The 18,404-nt window shown below is 38.8% G+C and overlaps 1 protein-coding gene across 4 annotated transcripts; it reads right to left on the minus strand.

Annotated features, from left to right (window-relative positions):
- Nucleotides 1-2,434: 2,434 nt before the first annotated feature.
- Nucleotides 2,435-18,334, minus strand: RIDA (reactive intermediate imine deaminase A). Of its 4 annotated transcripts, XM_075213849.1 has the most exons (7): nucleotides 13,705-13,729; nucleotides 11,652-11,712; nucleotides 10,490-10,595; nucleotides 9,430-9,484; nucleotides 6,518-6,586; nucleotides 5,021-5,076; nucleotides 2,435-2,693 (listed from the first exon to the last, which is right to left on the minus strand). In XM_075213849.1, exons 1-7 carry the CDS (start codon nucleotides 13,712-13,714, stop codon nucleotides 2,625-2,627), a joined length of 426 nt encoding a protein of 141 aa, XP_075069950.1. In that variant the 5' UTR covers nucleotides 13,715-13,729; the 3' UTR covers nucleotides 2,435-2,624. The 4 variants fall into 4 exon arrangements, with proteins under 4 accessions (XP_075069950.1, XP_075069951.1, XP_075069953.1 ...); XM_075213850.1 differs by lacking the exons at nucleotides 11,652-11,712; nucleotides 13,705-13,729 and adding an exon at nucleotides 18,185-18,334; XM_075213852.1 differs by lacking the exons at nucleotides 11,652-11,712; nucleotides 13,705-13,729 and adding an exon at nucleotides 14,987-15,080.
- Between the last annotated feature and the right edge of the window lie 70 nt (nucleotides 18,335-18,404).

Here is an 18,404-nt window from a genome sequence, read left to right on the forward strand (position 1 = left end):
CTGTTTGTACTATGTGCGGCGCTGCGGAAACCTTGTGGCGCCCTATAAATAAACGATAATAATAATAATAGTAAGTAAAAAATATTTAAACTTATGTTAATTTGTGAACCAAAGGCGTCTATAAAAAAAAAAATGTTTTTATCATAAAATGGAAGAAGTTGGTCTGGTCTGATGAATCACTTTTCCTTTTGCATCTTGTGGACGGCATTTTATACTTGCAGACCAAATACACTCCTTCACGACAACAGCATTCCCTGATGTCAGTGGCCTCTTTCTGCAGGATAATGTGTCCTGCCACACTGCAAATATTGTTCAGGAATAGTTTGAGAGACATGACGAAGAGTTCAAGGTGTTGACTTGGTCTCCAAATTCACCAGATCTCAGTCCGATTAAACATCTGTGGGATGTAGTGGGAAGAAAAAAGTCACCTTGCATCTTACATTACTTAAAGGATCTGCTGCTAACGTCTTGGTGCCAGATACCACAGGACACCTTCAGTGGTCTTGTGGAGTCCATGCCTCAAGGGTCAGAGCTGTTTTGGTGGCGCTAGGGGTAGCTACACAATATTAGGCAGGTGGTTTAAATGTTGTGACTGGTTGGGAGGGGGTGGTGTTTGTATTATATATAACAAGTGTCCCTGTGGCTCCTGAAGATTCATATAACTCCAGCCACGAAAAAATAAGTGGTTGAGAATATAATTAGTTGAAGTTACAATGTGTATTAAACCAAGAGGAGAGCTGTGTTGGATCAGTGTATAATTCTACAGGCCCGGGTAGGATACACAAACTAACTCAAGTCAGTAACAGTCCCCATGTGGTGGAGAAGTTGGTGACCCTGGTAGACAGCCTAAATAGGCTCTGTCTTCTATAGTATTGGAGAGTTTTATACTCGTGATCATGGATGCAAGTGGCAAAGTGGACAAGTACAATTAATCTGAGTATTATCCAGTTCTTTAGAATATACTAAGCAAACAGGTACAAATAAACTAAACACTGCCATGCAACAAAATAAAAGATTTTCTGTACATATGTTCATTTTGAGTTGGGACCAGCACTGCAATGTAAAAATAAATATTGTTAAAAACAAACAAGCCACACACTGTGACAAAAATACTTTAGTTAAATAAAGGCTCCCTAAATTACTCACTCACCAATTTATTCCACAGCCAATTCCAAGGAGATCCTCTTCTTTCTTCCAGCTATTGATCTATAGGGCAAATGCGTCCAAAATACAGATGTAAAATGGCTTTTGGATCCGGCGTGCAGGTTGCCTTGTTTAGGAGCAGTTAGGAATTTCCATACCTTGAAAGAACTGGAGATGTTTGATATTGGATCTACATTTGCTGCATAACTAAATAGGAGGTTACTGGACTGTATCAACTATCTTCATCTAAATTCCAGTGTTCTTCAATATGATTTCTTAGGGGAATTCTGCTCTGTTTAAAAACAAATCCTTCCCCATGATCACAACTGTATATCAAATATTTTCAGCTTGTTATACTGTAGATGTAGAGTGCAGAATACATTGCTGGAATGGAGATAAATCAGAGAAAATCCCTGTGGCTGAGACTACATTCAGTCAGTTACTCAGCTGGAATCTGTGCAGAATAAGCAGCGGAACGTTCAGCTGGCATCTGGTAGTCCGTCGTACCAACTAGAGGGACGGGTAGAGATGCCACAGTCAGAGGAGGCTCCTCAAATCCCCAAGCTAATGACAGTACTTTATATATTTTATTTTAATAAACATTTTTCTGCCAAACACTGTGCTTTTTTTTTTTATTTTGTTTTTTTACAGGTCCTGGTCGGGCATCAGAACCACAGCATTAAATCTCTCTACAAAAATTATTTATTTGGACCACAGGCTGATGCTAATCGATATGTATTTACTATGTGCATAGGATGTTTACCTGTAAAAGATGCAACTCTGCCATATTTCTAGGATCATACTGGTCCTGACCAACACACAACAACATGGGAGTATCCTGGTAAAGTTTGTACTTTCTACAGTATGTTTCTGATAAATTAATTGCAAAGGGTAAGAGGGGAGTGCTTTTCTTTTGTAGCATAGTATGAATATATTTCTTGAGATGTCCAGGATGATTTTACAATAAGAATCCTGCAGATATGAGATTACCAATGGAACTGTCCACTGATACATTTTACATGAAAATGTTCCCGATTACACACACTTGGGGGTATATTTACTAAACTGCAGGTTTGAAAAAGTGGAGATGTTGCCTATAGCAACCAATCAGATTCTGTAATTTTGTAGAATGTACTAAATAAATGATAACTAGAATCTGATTGGTTGCTATAAGCAACATCTCCACTTCAAACCCGCAGTTTAGTAAATATACCCTTTGATGTGTATTATATTTTGGACTGGTAATAAAAGCCAAAGGGGGAAAAGAAAAACACTTGAACCTTGACAAATCTGAGTGTACAAAGAAGTGTAACCTTTATTGCTGACATGTAGAATTAAACAGTCTTGATTGAGATATTAAACACAATGTTCTAGAAATGCTTATTTTATTGTTTAGTTCTAAAAAAAAAACAAACAACCCCACAAAACAGTGTTTCTATCAAGACCATGAGCACAGGCGGTATTATATGTATAAATTATCCTTATAATGCGGGGGAAACCTCCGTTATATGTCCAAGGACAGCGACCGCCTCAATCTCCACTCTTCCTCCCTTAAACAAAAAGGACAAATGAATACGTTAAAAATAAAACAAACATATGTAACCTTCCTCACCAACCTTATCTTTTGTTTAAGTGAATTGTTCTACAGATACACATCACAGGCACAGAAGGAGTCATCAGTTAGACTCCATAGTGGGCCCCACAGTACATTTGTCGAGGAATTTACAACAGGTTCTTAAAGGAGATTCTAAAACTTTGGAGGCTGGTGGTCTGACTGGTAACCACATCCTACATCCGCCTCCCTATCTATGGACTACACATCCATTCTCAGTGTGGAGTTGAGGCATTGTTCATTGATGGATTAGAGAGGACAGGAGGGATTGAGAGGAGGTCGGATACGTAGAGGTGGATGGGTTGGTGGTGGGCTGTTGTTGAGGGCTCTGTAGGTCAGGGTGAGGACGTTGAATTGTATTTAGTATGGAACGGGGAACCTGTGTGGACATCGGCATTAATAATCTGGTGTAACCAAAGTTTTCCAAAGTCCAAAGCATATTCAATTGGCAATCTAAATATATTTTTTGGGTAGGATTTCTTTCCATAGGGGGCAGCAGACTAAACGAAATCACTTTTTCATCTTCTGGTTAAGCTGGGTACACACTACACAGTTTTCATCCAATAATCGGCTAAATCAGCCGACATACGATCTCTCATTCAAAAGTCGGGTCAGTGTGTGCAGTCACACGATGGTCCAAAGTCTGCCCAAATGGACGATTGTCGCCTCATTTGGTTGGTCGTACCGTTTAATATTTTCGTTCCAATCTCGTTTCCGCTGTGTAGTGTGTATAAACTTCCGACCGATCCACAACAGCGAGTATGAAATTTCAGTCATTGCTCAGGACAACATGGCTGTAAAAAGTCGCTAAAGGGACGTCTGCTCTTCCCTTTATCGTCCTAAACAAGGCTAGTGTGTATGCAGTCCATGGACCGAGCGATCGGACCATCGATCGCATGTAAAAATCGCTCGGCATAAAAAGTTGGTCGAAATTTCTGTAGTGTGTACCCAGTTTTAGACTTTGAGCCACTGACCTTGTGACTGAGGTCACTGGTTCCTAGTGAATGGACAGGCTGCATTGGTCCTGCCTCCATGGTGTTTATATATTACACACGTGGCTATTGTACATACATTATAGGACAGTTTTTAGTCAGTTGCAAAGATTTTGCACATACATTTTTAATTGTGGTCTTGGTCAGCAGTGTGCACCTTTATACTGTTGTATAACAGCAACCAAACTAATAAAAATATAGTATAAATAAATGGCTAACAAATAAAATGGTTAGCTTTTGACAACAGATTTATTTTAATCAAAGACTCCTGGCTGATCTACGTGGATACCACTAACATTACTGGGGCCGAGGGTGGGTGTGTTGGCCATTTCTTGTGTTCTCACATACAATAATCCCCTGGGTACGGTGGAGATAGACTGGCATACACATGGGCACAGGAAGAGGGCGTGTACTGTGTTATGGCATCATGCAAACACATTGGTTATATCAAGATGGCTGACTGGGCGCACACAGTACAAAGATAAGTGTACACATATAGGAATAGTTCAAGTGTTAGAGCAGTGGTCAGGGGTAAATTACCCCACATGGGGTAAAATGAATTTCCTGGGGGTAATGCTGCCGATTCACATGCTGTCAGTTCAATTGTAGACCCTTTTAAATGTGAAATTGCTGTTGTACCAGAAGAGCCTCAAGAGTTGACAGAGGCACTTCTTGAACTTCGATGTAATAATGAAGCACGTATTGCATTTGAAAACAAAGCAGATCTGTCATATTTTTGGATGTGAACAGCTGCAAAGGCATTCAAAATTATGCATGAGGAGGCAGTCCAAAAGTTGCAGCCTTTTGCAACAACCTACCTTTGCGAACAAGGATCTTCCCCTCTAACGAACATAAAAATCGATTGGACGCTGAAGACTATCCAAATTGCTCAGACATCAAAATGCCCCAATATTAATGCTCTTGAATCAAAAATGAAGCAACATCATTTCTCCAAAACCTGAAGTTTTGAATTTGAAGCTTTCAATAAAATTTTGTATTCCAATTATTAATGATATAGGATTTCCTTCCCTTCAAATCAAGGGGGTAACGTCGGCGTATCTAAATATATTTTGGGGTAAAAGGTAAAAAAGTTCCCTGACCCCTGTGTTCGAGTATATTGTCACAGTAGACATGTTTTAAATTACATTTCCAGGAGCAGGTGGTTCAACTTTAAACCAGATTTTATTATTCCAAATAGGAATAGGAGTAAACATACAATAAGTGCTGATAATCCTGTATTTAGAAAGAAGATATAATGAAAACAACAACTTACTCTCGGCAAGGCAACCACCTGGTAAGCCGCCCTTGCTGGGAAATTATTCTGAAAAACTGAGAAAGAAAAGATGATGTGCTTAGATTAAAAAGAAAATTAAAATAACTAATTCTCACATCAATGTGACTCCAGTATTAGAACTCTCTTTCATTATTTTTGCAGAACAATGTTATATGAGAGCACTCCAATTAAAATATATTGCCAGTAATAAGTAAATTATACAAAGATAATTCTGGTGCAGATGATTTCTCCATATAAACATATTCTCAAATCATACAAGAGGAAAGAAGTAATGTCCTTTTTGCCTCACAGTTTACAACGCATTAATTTTTTGTTTTGGTGCAATTACCCCAAGCTCATTTCAAGATGGTAATGCCCCCATACAAGGGGTATGCAAATACTGAATACGTGCATGCTGGAAACACTACAGAAGTCACTTCAAAGTCGAACCAACAAACACTTTAGAGTTACCCCCGTCATTAAACTAAAGTTTTCAGTTTAGCCTCATTTTTGTTTTAAATAAGTCATGTGTTTGTGGGGACATCAGTATTGTCTTTACTGTATGTGTCATTTTTGCACATTTGAATGTCTTTGGGTTTTTAGCAAAAACAGGTGCTTGTGTACTCACACTTTTGCACTGTACTTTGTTAAATGACCCTTAAAGTATAAAGCACAGCCTGTTAAAAGCCCAATTGTAATATATATTAATTAAACCGCCTACTATTATTTGGAAAAATCAACTATAAAACCCTGCCTCTTCCTTTCTGGGTCATAAATACCTTTACAATTATTTAAAACAGCTTTGTAGTGAGCAGTAGTTCCTGTGATTACACACAGCCAATGTAGTGAGAGGTGGGAGCTTGATGATGTCACAGGAGGGTTACCAAGAGCGCACTGAGCATGCTCCTGCCAGTACATGGGCGGATCACACTCAATATTCATAGCTGCACAGACAATGGCAGGCTGCATCCCAACATATAGAAAGGTGAATATAGAAGACACTGTACAGCTGTGACATACAGTCAATGTACATATGTTTAGTTATGTGCGATCTGCTCAGATATCCAATTAATGTGCAGCAGTGTGAAAATGACAGGTACGCTTTAATGTCAATAATCATGTCAGTCATTCTATGTTTATCTTATTATATTAATATGCACAGTATAAAATATAAAATCATTGAAGGCAAGTTAGAAATAACTTGCAGGGAGAAATAAAATATCAGAAATGCAAAATGTGTGTGTTTTATAAATAAACATTAATAGAAAAGCTTGCTTTTTTCCTGATTGTTTTAAAAACTTTAACTTTCAAAACCATAGTGACCCTTTAACAGCAAACATTGCAGTAATGGGCCTTATATTCTGCCTAATAACCATGTCTCCTGTGAAGGTATTTGCAGTGGAAAAATCTAAACAAATCATGCAAGAAAAGGTAAAGAGGAAACTATTTGGTTATATATTCATTTATTTATTTTATTATTTTCTAGCACATACTTACATTGCTTGTAAATGTCATTAACGTCATTAAAATCGTTGATATCAGCCAATAATACAGTTGTTTTCACGACTGAAATAGACACACAAAATAGTTGTTTTTAAATGTATTCTTCCCACAGTCTATGTGACATACAACTTTTAGTAGCCAGGACCAGCAAAGTGAATTGAAGATATCGAATACATGGTTTTGGCCTCTGGATAAAGCGTATTTCTCATGAACAAGTGTTGCAGCTTTTTTTTTCCCTGGCCAATGAAAAAGAACTTACACTGTAGAAAGTCTTTGGAGCCATACATTACCTGATAACAGAGGACAATAGTGTTCAGTCACATACAGAAGCAGATATCTTGTATGCGTTCATATATCATATGATATGGGGTGCATATATTGCCCAATGTATATTCTGGCCAAAATCGGTCACTAGGTTTGTTATTAATAAGGCTTAGCCACCAGACCTGGGCAGTTTAGATGGTTGTATCACATTGGAATTATGTGGGGCTTGTTAGTATGGTTGGAAGATGCACTGAACAACATGCTCAATACTGAGTCTATCGATTGTGATTTTAGGGTCACACACATTGCTTAGGATACCAAAGCATGTATAGCCAGTGGTGTAATGTGGTGTAATGTGGTGTCATGATATCTGGAGCAAGTGCATGGTCCCCCCCCCCCCCAGTACTGAAGTGTGCCAGGTGAGGGGGTATCTAGTTTAGTCTCAATGGGAGAAAATAACAGACTTCCACCAAACCACCTTTAAAATGATCCCCTGTTCAAAGTGTTTAGATCACTTTTATCTATCGCTTTCACGTTTGTTCAATGACAGAGAAAAAAACAAAAACAAGCGAACGTACTTAAGGAGGTTCTGCTCTACTGAAATCACCTGAATTATAACCCCCACCTTCCTGCTACTGGATCATACTGCTTAGACTAGGGCATTTTTAAATTTACTGCAAAACACACTGTAAAGATCAGAGAAGAGAACATATTACCAAATAATTACCAATGTAATGTGCCATAATACAGGCTATTTAACATTGCATTAAAAAAAAAAGCTTAATTTACTGTACATAATGAAATGCAACATTATCCGTTTATTGCTGTAAAAACTGTATACTAAAAAAAATATGTAAAATTGAAAGCAGCCACTTGTTGTGTACATAAATGTGGCTTCTCATTTATAAATAAGCTGGAAATGTGTAGCAGCCAGAAACAGGTATCATTCAACGGTATCAGCAAACTAGCCACATGTATAACTGTGGTACAACAGTTTCTTTTATGGTCTTATTCGGTCTACTGTGCAGGGTTTTTTTTTTAAAAAATAAATAAATCTCCAATTGTGTCTGAACTGACAGAATACACACTGATTTGTTCAAAGAGCGCTGTCCTTGTTACTACGTAATGAAATCCCCCTCAGCAATATTTGCATCCACGTCAAGCTGCAAATGCAAAAGTTACAACAGCCATAAAACTTGTGGACAAAATACTTGCACATAGCCAAAGTATCGAATTCAATACTGATGTTTGTCATCCTTCTACATTTAATATTCTAGAACACTACCCACACGTCTGTGCAGCCCTGGTTATATCCTGCACTGCCAGCTCCTTAATTACATGTTGGCACCTAGTGTTTTGGAAACAAGCTGCCGTACATTAGAAAGTGCACATAAAACAAAACATATAAATAACAAAATATTATTACAAAGAGAGAATTTAATGGGCCAGACTGACAAAGAGCATTAAATGGCTCTATCTAGGACATAGACACAATTCAATCTGAGAGGGGCGATTGGAAAATTGCTTCTCTGAAACGATAAAATCGGGGCTACTGAGGTTAGTGATGAACTGAGAGTAAATCTTTGTACATTTCTATGGTTAGAGCACTTAAGTGGCCCTTACAGCAGCCATCACAGCCTGTGACAGGGTCCTAGAGCTGATGCTCTATCCCACTTACACACTGGGAGTCTGGGCAAACACACAAAACTTGTGGTTCCTTTTGTTTAGACAATGACACTGGCTATTCAAAACACAGTTTATGGGCAGATTTAGGCTTTGCTGCTCCATATATTTCAAAACTGATTGGAGGACAATGCAAAATTACACATAACCTGAAAAGGAGACGGCCGGGTCCTGCTACAAAGGCCCAAAAGCCTAGGACAGTGCTGCAGAGGCCGAACGCTAATCACATTACACATAATTGCTTATTAAGTTTCTTACTTTTCACATTAACAATTAAATATGTACCATATTATAGATATATATTAAAAACATGAAGGGGCTCAGTTTGAGATGAATTATCTCTATGTACTTAGATGCACAGGATTTGGAAACAAAGGCAGTAGGGAAGATGGGGCACAATTAAATAAGTGTAAATAAGTGTTTGGAGGCAAATGACAAATATCAGAGACTATAAAAAAACAACAACAAAAAAAAACAAGTTCATATCCTAGAGCCTGGCAGGAGTTAAATATGGGACAAGGCAGCACCCACCTAACGGGGCACTCAAATTGTTAGATATGGCCCAGACGGCAATATTCAATTAACAACAGATTTGGTGAAAGGGGAGAAAGACAGATTAAGTGATGCTTCTTAAGAAAACAAGGTATCCGACTACCAGGGGTACCTGGATAAGATATTATTATTATTGTAGATTTATAAGGCGCCACAGTGTTCCACAGCGCCGTGCGGTAGGGAAGACAAGGACACACATAAAACAAGGACATACAAGGAACACAAAATAAATGCAGACATGAAAACAAAGTGTATGACGGACCCTGCTCATTACAGAGCTTACATTCTAAGTGGAAGAGGGCACAGCTGAAACAAGAGGAGAGACTGTGGTTCAGATAAGATACCTACAAAGGAGAGTATGTCACATGATGAACATTTAAAGCAAAAAAAAAAAACAATCCACATACCATTGCCATAATCACATCCTGCTGCCTTAAGGATCTCTCCCATGTTCAGCAAAGCCTGGTTACAATAGGCAGATAAGGGTTGATTACATGGTCATTGTTTATATTATATACTTGTCCTTTTATGAAAAGTATAAATAAAAAAAATAACAAATAGCATACTGCTAAAAAGGGGGTTAGTTGGGGAGGGGAGATACAAGTGTATATTAAAGATTCACATGAAGGGAGGTGCCTTTGAAATAGAGGATATTATAGATATGGCTTTCTCTAAATAGCCACAGGGGGCAGACCTGCCCAAATATATCCCCCCCCCCCTATAGTGGGGAGAATATCTTCTCCATGGCTGCAAGTTGCCAAACTTAGTTTTCAAGTTCCCAGTTGAAAGGTGAGAGAGGGTTCTTCAAGTTTCTGGCTAGCACACGTTTAGTGGCTGTTTGGACATGAGAAACAAGTTTTTTTAGAATATTTACTAAGGTTCTGCGATTATCGGGCAGGACCACCGGATATGAAACTGAGTTTCCCCACAGCCACAGATCCGCCAACATCTGAGATTGGAGCGAAAATACATCATAAAATGAAAGTGCAAGAATCAAGTGTGTAAGCTGAGCATGACTGGGGACATTTATGTCCTAGTATGTGGGAAAACTGAAGTAACCCACAGCAACCAATCAGATTCTAGCTCTCATATTGTAGTGAAAGATAGAAAATGAAGAAAAACATCTCATTGGTTGTTATGGGCCGTTGGAGTATAACAACAGCTAGAGGCTGAGTATTAATTGCATGTGAAAGAAACTGACAATGTTAGTCTGTATGTGACCCCTGTACCGTAGGCTCTATTATGGATGACAGGGAAGTGGATATAAAACCCTTCAGCTCCACTGGCCTCCTCCAGGGAAGATATGGGGCTGTGTATGTTAGTACAGTGGTCATAGTGACCATGAATGACTGTATGTACGGTCAGCAGGCAGGAATGGTTAAGCTTCCCTCTTCTTCTCTAGACCAACCCACAGAATGAGTATTTAAAAGTCATGGGGGGGGGGAAAAAAAAAAAGTGTTATTTTACCTGCTTTGCCTCATTCTTAACCCCGCCAGGCACTAGCTGTCCACTGGTAGGATCCATGCCAAGCTGCCCAGATACGTACATGGTCTTATCCACCACCACTGCTTGACTGGAATACAGAACGGACAGCAAACACTTTTATGTTTTACAAAATATAATGCTTATTGTCTACTGTATTGGTAGACCTTGCTGTGATAAACAGTACATCATGGAGTGCTGATCAGTATTGTAAAAAATAAATACATTTCTATGGTCAGTTATATTTAATTAAAAATAATTCCTTATCCAAAACCCAAACCCCTAACCTACTTCCCCCAGACATATGCTTAAATATTATACATTGTACTTAATGTTATCTATATTATAATGCTCTAAAAACTCAATCAATATAAAATTGCTTAAGTTAAGTCATATTTAATCCAGACATTTGTGAAAACCAGAAAGAAAAACATGGAAAGAAAATAAATGCTGCGGCTAATCAAGTGTGTCATGTAGACAGGCAAAATCAGAGTATCTCCTTATTCGGTCACTGTGAGGAGCACTGCTAACCAATTTAATGTGGATAACAATGCCAGAGCCAGGGTAGGGACACACAGGGTTAATTTTTAAATATAAATTTAGTACAAATAGCAGGAAAAACAACCCTTTTTCTAGAAAATCTGTAATACAGTTCTAGGCTTCTATGATGAATGGAAGAGACAAAACCCTGCGCTTCTCATCTGAATATGTCTCCAAATCCAGATATCTTCCACAATACAAGAAGCTTTTCCCTGAATGAAATTCATTCTTATTGCAACAAAAGGTATTTTTTATTGAAAGTGTCCTCTTAGAGAGATCCTGTCTCGATCTAGGTGCAACTTTTTATTTTTACATAGTGTCTACTGCACTATTTAGGTATTACAAAAAAAATCCCCCCCAAAATACAAAAACAGCTTAATAGAGTCTACCCGCAGAACTGTACTTCACAGGCCACAAGAGGGGGAGAAGAGGTGCAGAGCTGGTAATGTTGACACACATAAAACACACAGTCTTCAATATAATGAGAAAAGTATAATTATTACACCATAACCAAATCACAAACAAAGGGATAGACAATATTCTTAGCCAGAAAGTCCATCGCCCATTTTACACAGGAAAGCTTAAGAAAGACAGTGTTTGTGATTACCAGCAGTGAGGTCCAGTGGCTGTCATCCTGCGGCCTTCCAAGCATTGTAGAGACAGAGGAGCTGCAATATAGGACGGTGGTGCCCAAGAGTATATATAGGGATCATCATCATCTAATTATATAGCGCCACTAATTCTGCAGCTCTGTACAGAGAACTCACATCAGTCCCTGTCCCATTGGAGCTTACAGTCTATATCCCCTAACATACACACAGACAGACCGAGAGAGACTAAGGACAATTTAATAGCAGCCAATTAACCTACTAGTATGTTTTGGAGTGTGGGAGGAAACCAGAGCACCAGGAGGAAACCCACGCAAACACAGGGAGAACATACAAACTCCACACAGATAAGGCCATGGTCAGGAATCAAACTCATGACCCCAGTGCTGTGAGGCAGAAGTGCTAACCACTAGCCACCATGCTGCCCACAAGGGATAATGCTCAAACATACTCCCTGTACTTAAACAAAGGGCAAACAGTTTTTATAAAGGGAGGGAGAATAGAAAAAACAAACCTTCAATGTTACATGTTCACTTTAAGAATTGAAAATCAATACATTTTTCATCAGGGGTAATAAAATGATGCAATATCACACAGGTTCTGCAGCGGTTAATGTACTACAAGATCCAGCATGCCCTGCCAACTCTTGATTTGCAAATGATATCTAGAACCGTAAGATGTAAGTTAGGGCAGCCTACTGTCAGAATAAACTGTTCCTACAGTTTTACTCTTGTAAGAATTACTGCAGTGAGAATGAGAACAGGTTTAGTTCAGCGTGTCAGCCCAGCACTGGGGCAGAGGGGATGGCGGTGGGGGATGCCGGATGGCTGAAGTCTGATTGGACAGTACAGGACAACTCCCAGTCTATTTTGTTTTACTTATTTAGAGAAGGGTCAAAGGTCTTCATGCCATCAGCTGCAGGTCACAGGCTCTAGCATTGGTCCATCAAATCATACACTGGAATGCTATCCCTTACATGTAGTACTTATATTACTTGTGTTATGTTACATACTACTTATATATCATATTCGTATTATCTAACAACATATTATATAGAATATAGCATTTACTTCAGTCCCTGCCCCAGTGGAATTAGTCGAAATTCTCCACCAGTATATTTTTTGGGACTGGGAGGACACTAGAGCAGGCCTGGCTAACCTGTGGCTGTCCAGGTGCTGTGAAACTACAAGTCCCAGCATGCCCTGCCAGCTGCTACCTAATGGCAAAGCATGCTGGAACTTGTAGTTTGGCCAGGCCTACACTCAAGGAACATACAATCTCCTCACATTCAGTGACCTGGTTGGAATCGATTCCAAGTCCTAATGCTGAGACAGCCATGCCAATCACTATATCACAACTGCAAATCAATGGTCTGCTTAAAAATACTGCCATCGAATCGCTTTCTTTATAAAGCAGAATTACTTTGTCAAAAGCTGCGTTGTGATCTCAGACACAATGTTAAATGACTGTTTGTAACTTTGTTTGATATTAAGCAAGAGACACTTAATGTCCAGTGCACAAAGCACAGCAGATAAGTTTCAGAGTAAAACACCTTGAAAACAGGTTTTGCAATTACCAATATAAAGCACTGCAAAAAATAGAGTTACTTCCAGACAGAAAGGTGTTTTTTTTGGCTTTTTTTTAGAATATTATTTACAATGAATGAAGACCGTGTTTTAAGAATGTATTAGGAACATATTTAAAGTGCTTCAAATACACTAAATACAAACAAAACAAGAAAAGAACTGTCTGGCTTTACCATAGTAGTTGTCCTACCGAAAAATACCTAAGCAGTCAAGTTTAAAAGGTCCTTAGAAGACAAGATACTTTTACCCCATTAAAAACAAAAAGCTAATAATTTTTACAAAAACTATAAATGGAATTAGATGTTCCTTCTCAATTACCAATAACTGCAGAATGTCTACTAATGTTATACAATACTGTACAGCCAGACAAGATACACAAAGCACTCAAAGTACCAAAATATAATCTTAACAGTTTCCACAGTGCCAAGCATGGTTTACCCCTGACAGAGGCAAGAAACGTCCATACCTGTAGACATCCCTCCGAACAGGGGCATTTGGTGTATAAATAATGCGTCTCAGTCTATCAGACATGTTCTGCCTCGATATTCTCAGTCTATGGTTCCAGCACAAGATTTATTTAACCTTTGAGTCTTATTGACTCACTGACTCAGCCACAGTCAGAGCATCATTGATCTGTCTCTGTTCCGATCACTACTGTAAAGCATAGTATCTCTATAGATCACTGTAGGTTTTTGTTTCCGATTTGCTTAAAATAATGGAACTGTGCCTTTGGCTATTCTAATTGTTTCATGTAGTTTACCAAACAGCCATATATCAAGAAATGTAATATTGTTAAATTAAATTCATATCAATTTTCTGTTTCACAAGATTTATTTGTTTATACAGGGACTGTGTCCTTTATTTACTAGTAGTGTTTTTCAAGAAAAAATTACATATTTTAAAACGCATTCTACACAATTTTGATGCTTTTTAAAGGTGTTTGGACCAGATCATCAATTTATAATTAGTTTTCCTATCCTGTTCCTTTGTCTGTCCCCGGTTCTGAAGTGGGCAGGTACAGAACAACCTGTAACCAATCAGATCAAAGGAATGATAAAAGCAGCTCAGAGTATTTCACTAGATGAGTGTGCCGATCTTATAGCAGTTATAATGGCACAAATGTGCAACTGATGTAATGACCGCATGTGACAGGGGTCAGTGTTATCACTTTTTGCTGTCTGAGGTCTTGAAATGACACCAACATCGTCCCTTATACATGATAATGTAAACTACAACACACAGCTATTGTCACATTAGCAATTATTAGATCTCTCAACCAACAGGAACATATTAATTTAGGAAAATGCATAATAGCCATAAATACACCCCTTTCTGCAGGGCTTTAGCTTGTTGTTACCCCAGAGCAATAGGCTATCCATCATCTGCTGTAATATAATTTACAGTTGGGAGTGCATTATAATTTATCCCTTCTCTCATTTATAAATTGTTGATTACGTCCTTTAGGATAAAATGACAACTGCCTAATTGTGTGTTTTGCTTTGCTTTGCTTTGCCTTTTTGTGGCTCAGCACAATTTACAAAAAAGGTTGAACTTGAAGGTTCCTTTATAAACCTTGCTAACTGTGTAACTGTATAAACATTAACATTCAGAGAGCACAAGCTATAATAAGCTACAATCAAGAGAACAAATTGTATCTCAAGAATTCCAAATATGTAAGTATCAAAATATTTGAAATATAGCTGGTTACACATGGCAGTTAGTATAAAGTAAAGAGCCAAACATCATACCTGTAAACTCCTTTGAGAACAGGCGCTCTAGGTGTATAGATAATGCGTCGTAGTGTAAATGCCATGATCCACTGAAAATCATTCGGCTGTGAATCCAGAATCTGTGATTCAAACAGCAGATGTAACCTTTGATTTTTATTGACCTAAGGAGTCACCCAAGTTGTGATCACAAATCTTACTGGTTCTGGCTGACCAATAAAAATAACAAAACTTTGGAAGTGTTTATGATAAACACAGTTGTAACCTCCTGATTTCCTGAGTGCTGAAAGGACAATTGTATAATCTGAGGCTAATTACGATTAACCATTTACAACCTCTATTAATGTTCCAGGAATATTTCACTGAATGTTGACTTTGAACAAGCAACAAGTTTTTAATATGCCTTTTATCAACTATGAGCTTGTAGACCCAAGAGGGTTTGTGCAGATCTTCTGATGATTTTTTTTTTTTTTTTATTAATACTGAACTGAAAACAAGACAGAATATGTCACAACCTATGTGTTGTAGTCTGTGTAAGCCACCCCTCGCTTAGGTTTACTATGAGTCTTCTTTACCTCAGTCTCCATTATTGTCAATGTAAATCTTTTAGTAAATCTTTTTAGAGGGAATTCAATTCTATGTGTTAAGCTACACTAATTTCCAGGTATTACAATACCCGATCACAGATTTTCCTGCACACCTGTATGGGATAAACAAAAACAATCTGTGATATTACATCGCCGCAGTGAGCTGCGCGGGGAATTTCCCCCCCATAACAGAGGTGGGACCAGCGAGTTGTGGTGCCCGATGCAGGGAAGCGGGGAGGAGGTAACCAGGGCCCACAGTTCACTAGTTCCTCATACAGTGGGCCCCACTATCTCCATGGGCCCCAGGGGCATTACACCTGCTGCACCAATGGTAGTTCCGCCACAGCCCCATAATAATGCTTTATCTACAGTGCAGTTTCCTGATACTCCGACTAATCCCTTTAGTATAGCATGATTACGGTACGCACGACCTAAAGGGGTGCATAAGGGGAAAATTATATAGACAAACAGACTCAAACCTACAATCTATTTTGCACGCAGCGGCAAGATTGATTTTCCTTGCAAATCATTATTCCTCTGCTGAGTCACTCTGTCAGTCTCTACATTGGTTGTCTGTATTTTACCGAATACAATGTAAAATACTTTTAGTAACCTACAAGGTCATCAACAAAGCTGCACCAACATACATCTCCTCTCTTGTCTCAAAATATCTCCCAACTCGGCAACTCTGTTCTGCACAAGATCTGCGTCTCTCATCACATCCTCCCATTCCCGGTTACAGGACTTTTCTCGGGCTGCACCCACTCTATGGAATTCTCTTCCTCGCATAATAAGACTTTCCTCTGGTCTACAAACTTTCAAGCGTTCTCTGAAAACCCACCTCTTCAGACAAGCTTATAATATTCCTCAACTACCATCTTAACATCACTACATTACCCTATTACCACCTGTTACACAATTTTACCCAAGACAACTACCCCCAGACCAACATTGCTGTGCGACGGGATCATTTAGCTTATGAGTAACTTTTACATTTGCAGTCTGGCTGGGCTGAAATGCAAAATGTAGACTTAACCTCGTGTATCAAACTCCCATTGTCCCATAGATTGTAAGCTTGCGAGCAGGGCCTTCTCACCTCTGTCTGTTTTACCCAGTTTGTTTATTAGTTTACTGTGTTTGTCTCCAATTGTAAGGCGCTACGGAATATGTTGGCGCTATATAAATAGATGAGGACGATGACGACAAAACACACTTAATGTTTCTTGTCTCTTGGGGGATAAGTTATTTTTATCTGTGTTTATCTGGGGTTTAAGTTCCATTGAGCATGTGCAAACCTGCTCACACATGCGCACAATGATGGAGACTTGCTGCTACCACAGCAATATTATTTGTACAGATTCTGGCCAACTGTGACATCCATATAAAACCCTCTTCTTATACTTTTATAAATGTGTATATGGTGCTCTATTTCACCTCTTTGCAGCTAATTGCCAAGCTATGAAAGAGGTGCTGCTTGATCTGGGCCAGCAGTGAGTGACAGGCTTGCAGAAATTGATTCATACAAAAGGGCTTGGGCACCAATATCCCAGTGGCTTAACTCAATGGGTTTTCAGCTGATGTGGTGCGGCTTAATCCAAGTTTAATGAAGTGAGTTGCAGAAGAATGGATTGGACAATGCAGTTTACACACACATATATATTTGAAGAGGACAGTTTTGGGGGTCAGTGGTCCTTTAATAAAATAAAAATAGTTTGTGAACCCTTCTGAATTATTTATATTTCTGCAGCATTTTGAACTAAAAGTCACAGATCCTAATACAAGTCCTGGTAGCACAGTAGTTAGCATTACTGTCTCACAGCTGTGGTTATTGGTTATAAATTAACAAGGGCCCTATCTGTGTGAAGTTTGTATGTTCTCATGTTTGCGTGTTGCTATATAAATAAACAAACGATATAAAGATTATCTAATCTGATGAATGAGCAGCCTTGGAAAGCCATGGACATTTGACAAGGTATTTAGAGCACATCATCACTAATATTTGTAGAATTTATAGAAAAATGTCTTTCCCCAAACCAATTACAGCCTTGTTGTGTGTCACAGATGGAATGAAACACAGTGTGAGCCCCAAGCACTTGCCCCTATCCTGGTTGCAGTTCTAACAAAAAAACCAAACACACTTATCTGCCCATATTGGACAGATTCCATGTCAGGTGTTACAAAAATACTGTTGGTTTCTTTATAACACACACAGTGTTGTTAAACAAATAGGTACGATTTGGGGGCAACACACAGAAAAATTATTAAAACTTATGTTGGAATATGACCTGCCCAAGAAGTGATTAAAAAAAAAAAAAAGAGAGAGTTCAGCAGATGGGTGAAAAAGCCTCAGCAGCTAAAGTGTCACAGCAATTGAACTGACACGTATATTTTAATATATAGGATGAGGTAAACCGAGAACAATCATAGATTGGAATTATAAACTAGTATAATAACAGAACAGAGGAAATCTATGTACAGTTAAAGAAGCGATCGGGAAAGGCCGCTTGGTTTAGAAAACTGGTATTTGTTAATTGGTCTGGTTGCAAACCACCTATTTTAGCAATGAGTTGCAGGCTTGTACTCTGCAAATGTACAATAATGCTACGATAGCGCGCACCATGCAAAGTGTTACCTGTATGGTCCAATTGCAGCTGGAGCCTTAGCACTGCAAATAATCCTTCTGACGATAGAAGCCATGGCTGCTACACTTGAACTCTGCTTCCAACTGACGTGCACCCTGCTGCTCTATCTGCACTATATCCACAGCTTGCACATGGTCGGTGCGCATGCGCAGCAGATTGATAGGAAGCTGCAGTCAGGAAGATCCAGGCAAACGTTCCAATGACGTCATA

This window comes from Mixophyes fleayi, chromosome 5 (assembly GCF_038048845.1).
Source record: "Mixophyes fleayi isolate aMixFle1 chromosome 5, aMixFle1.hap1, whole genome shotgun sequence".
NCBI lineage: Eukaryota > Metazoa > Chordata > Amphibia > Anura > Limnodynastidae > Mixophyes > Mixophyes fleayi.

Coding starts and splice junctions, on each gene's coding strand:
- RIDA (XM_075213849.1), bottom strand. Junction 6,587..9,429: donor AGGATGTGATTATGGCAATG/GTATGTGGATTG, acceptor TGTCTATTTCAG/TCGTGAAAACAACTGTATTA. Junction 5,077..6,517: donor TAATGACATTTACAAGCAAT/GTAAGTATGTGC, acceptor TTTCTTTCTCAG/TTTTTCAGAATAATTTCCCA.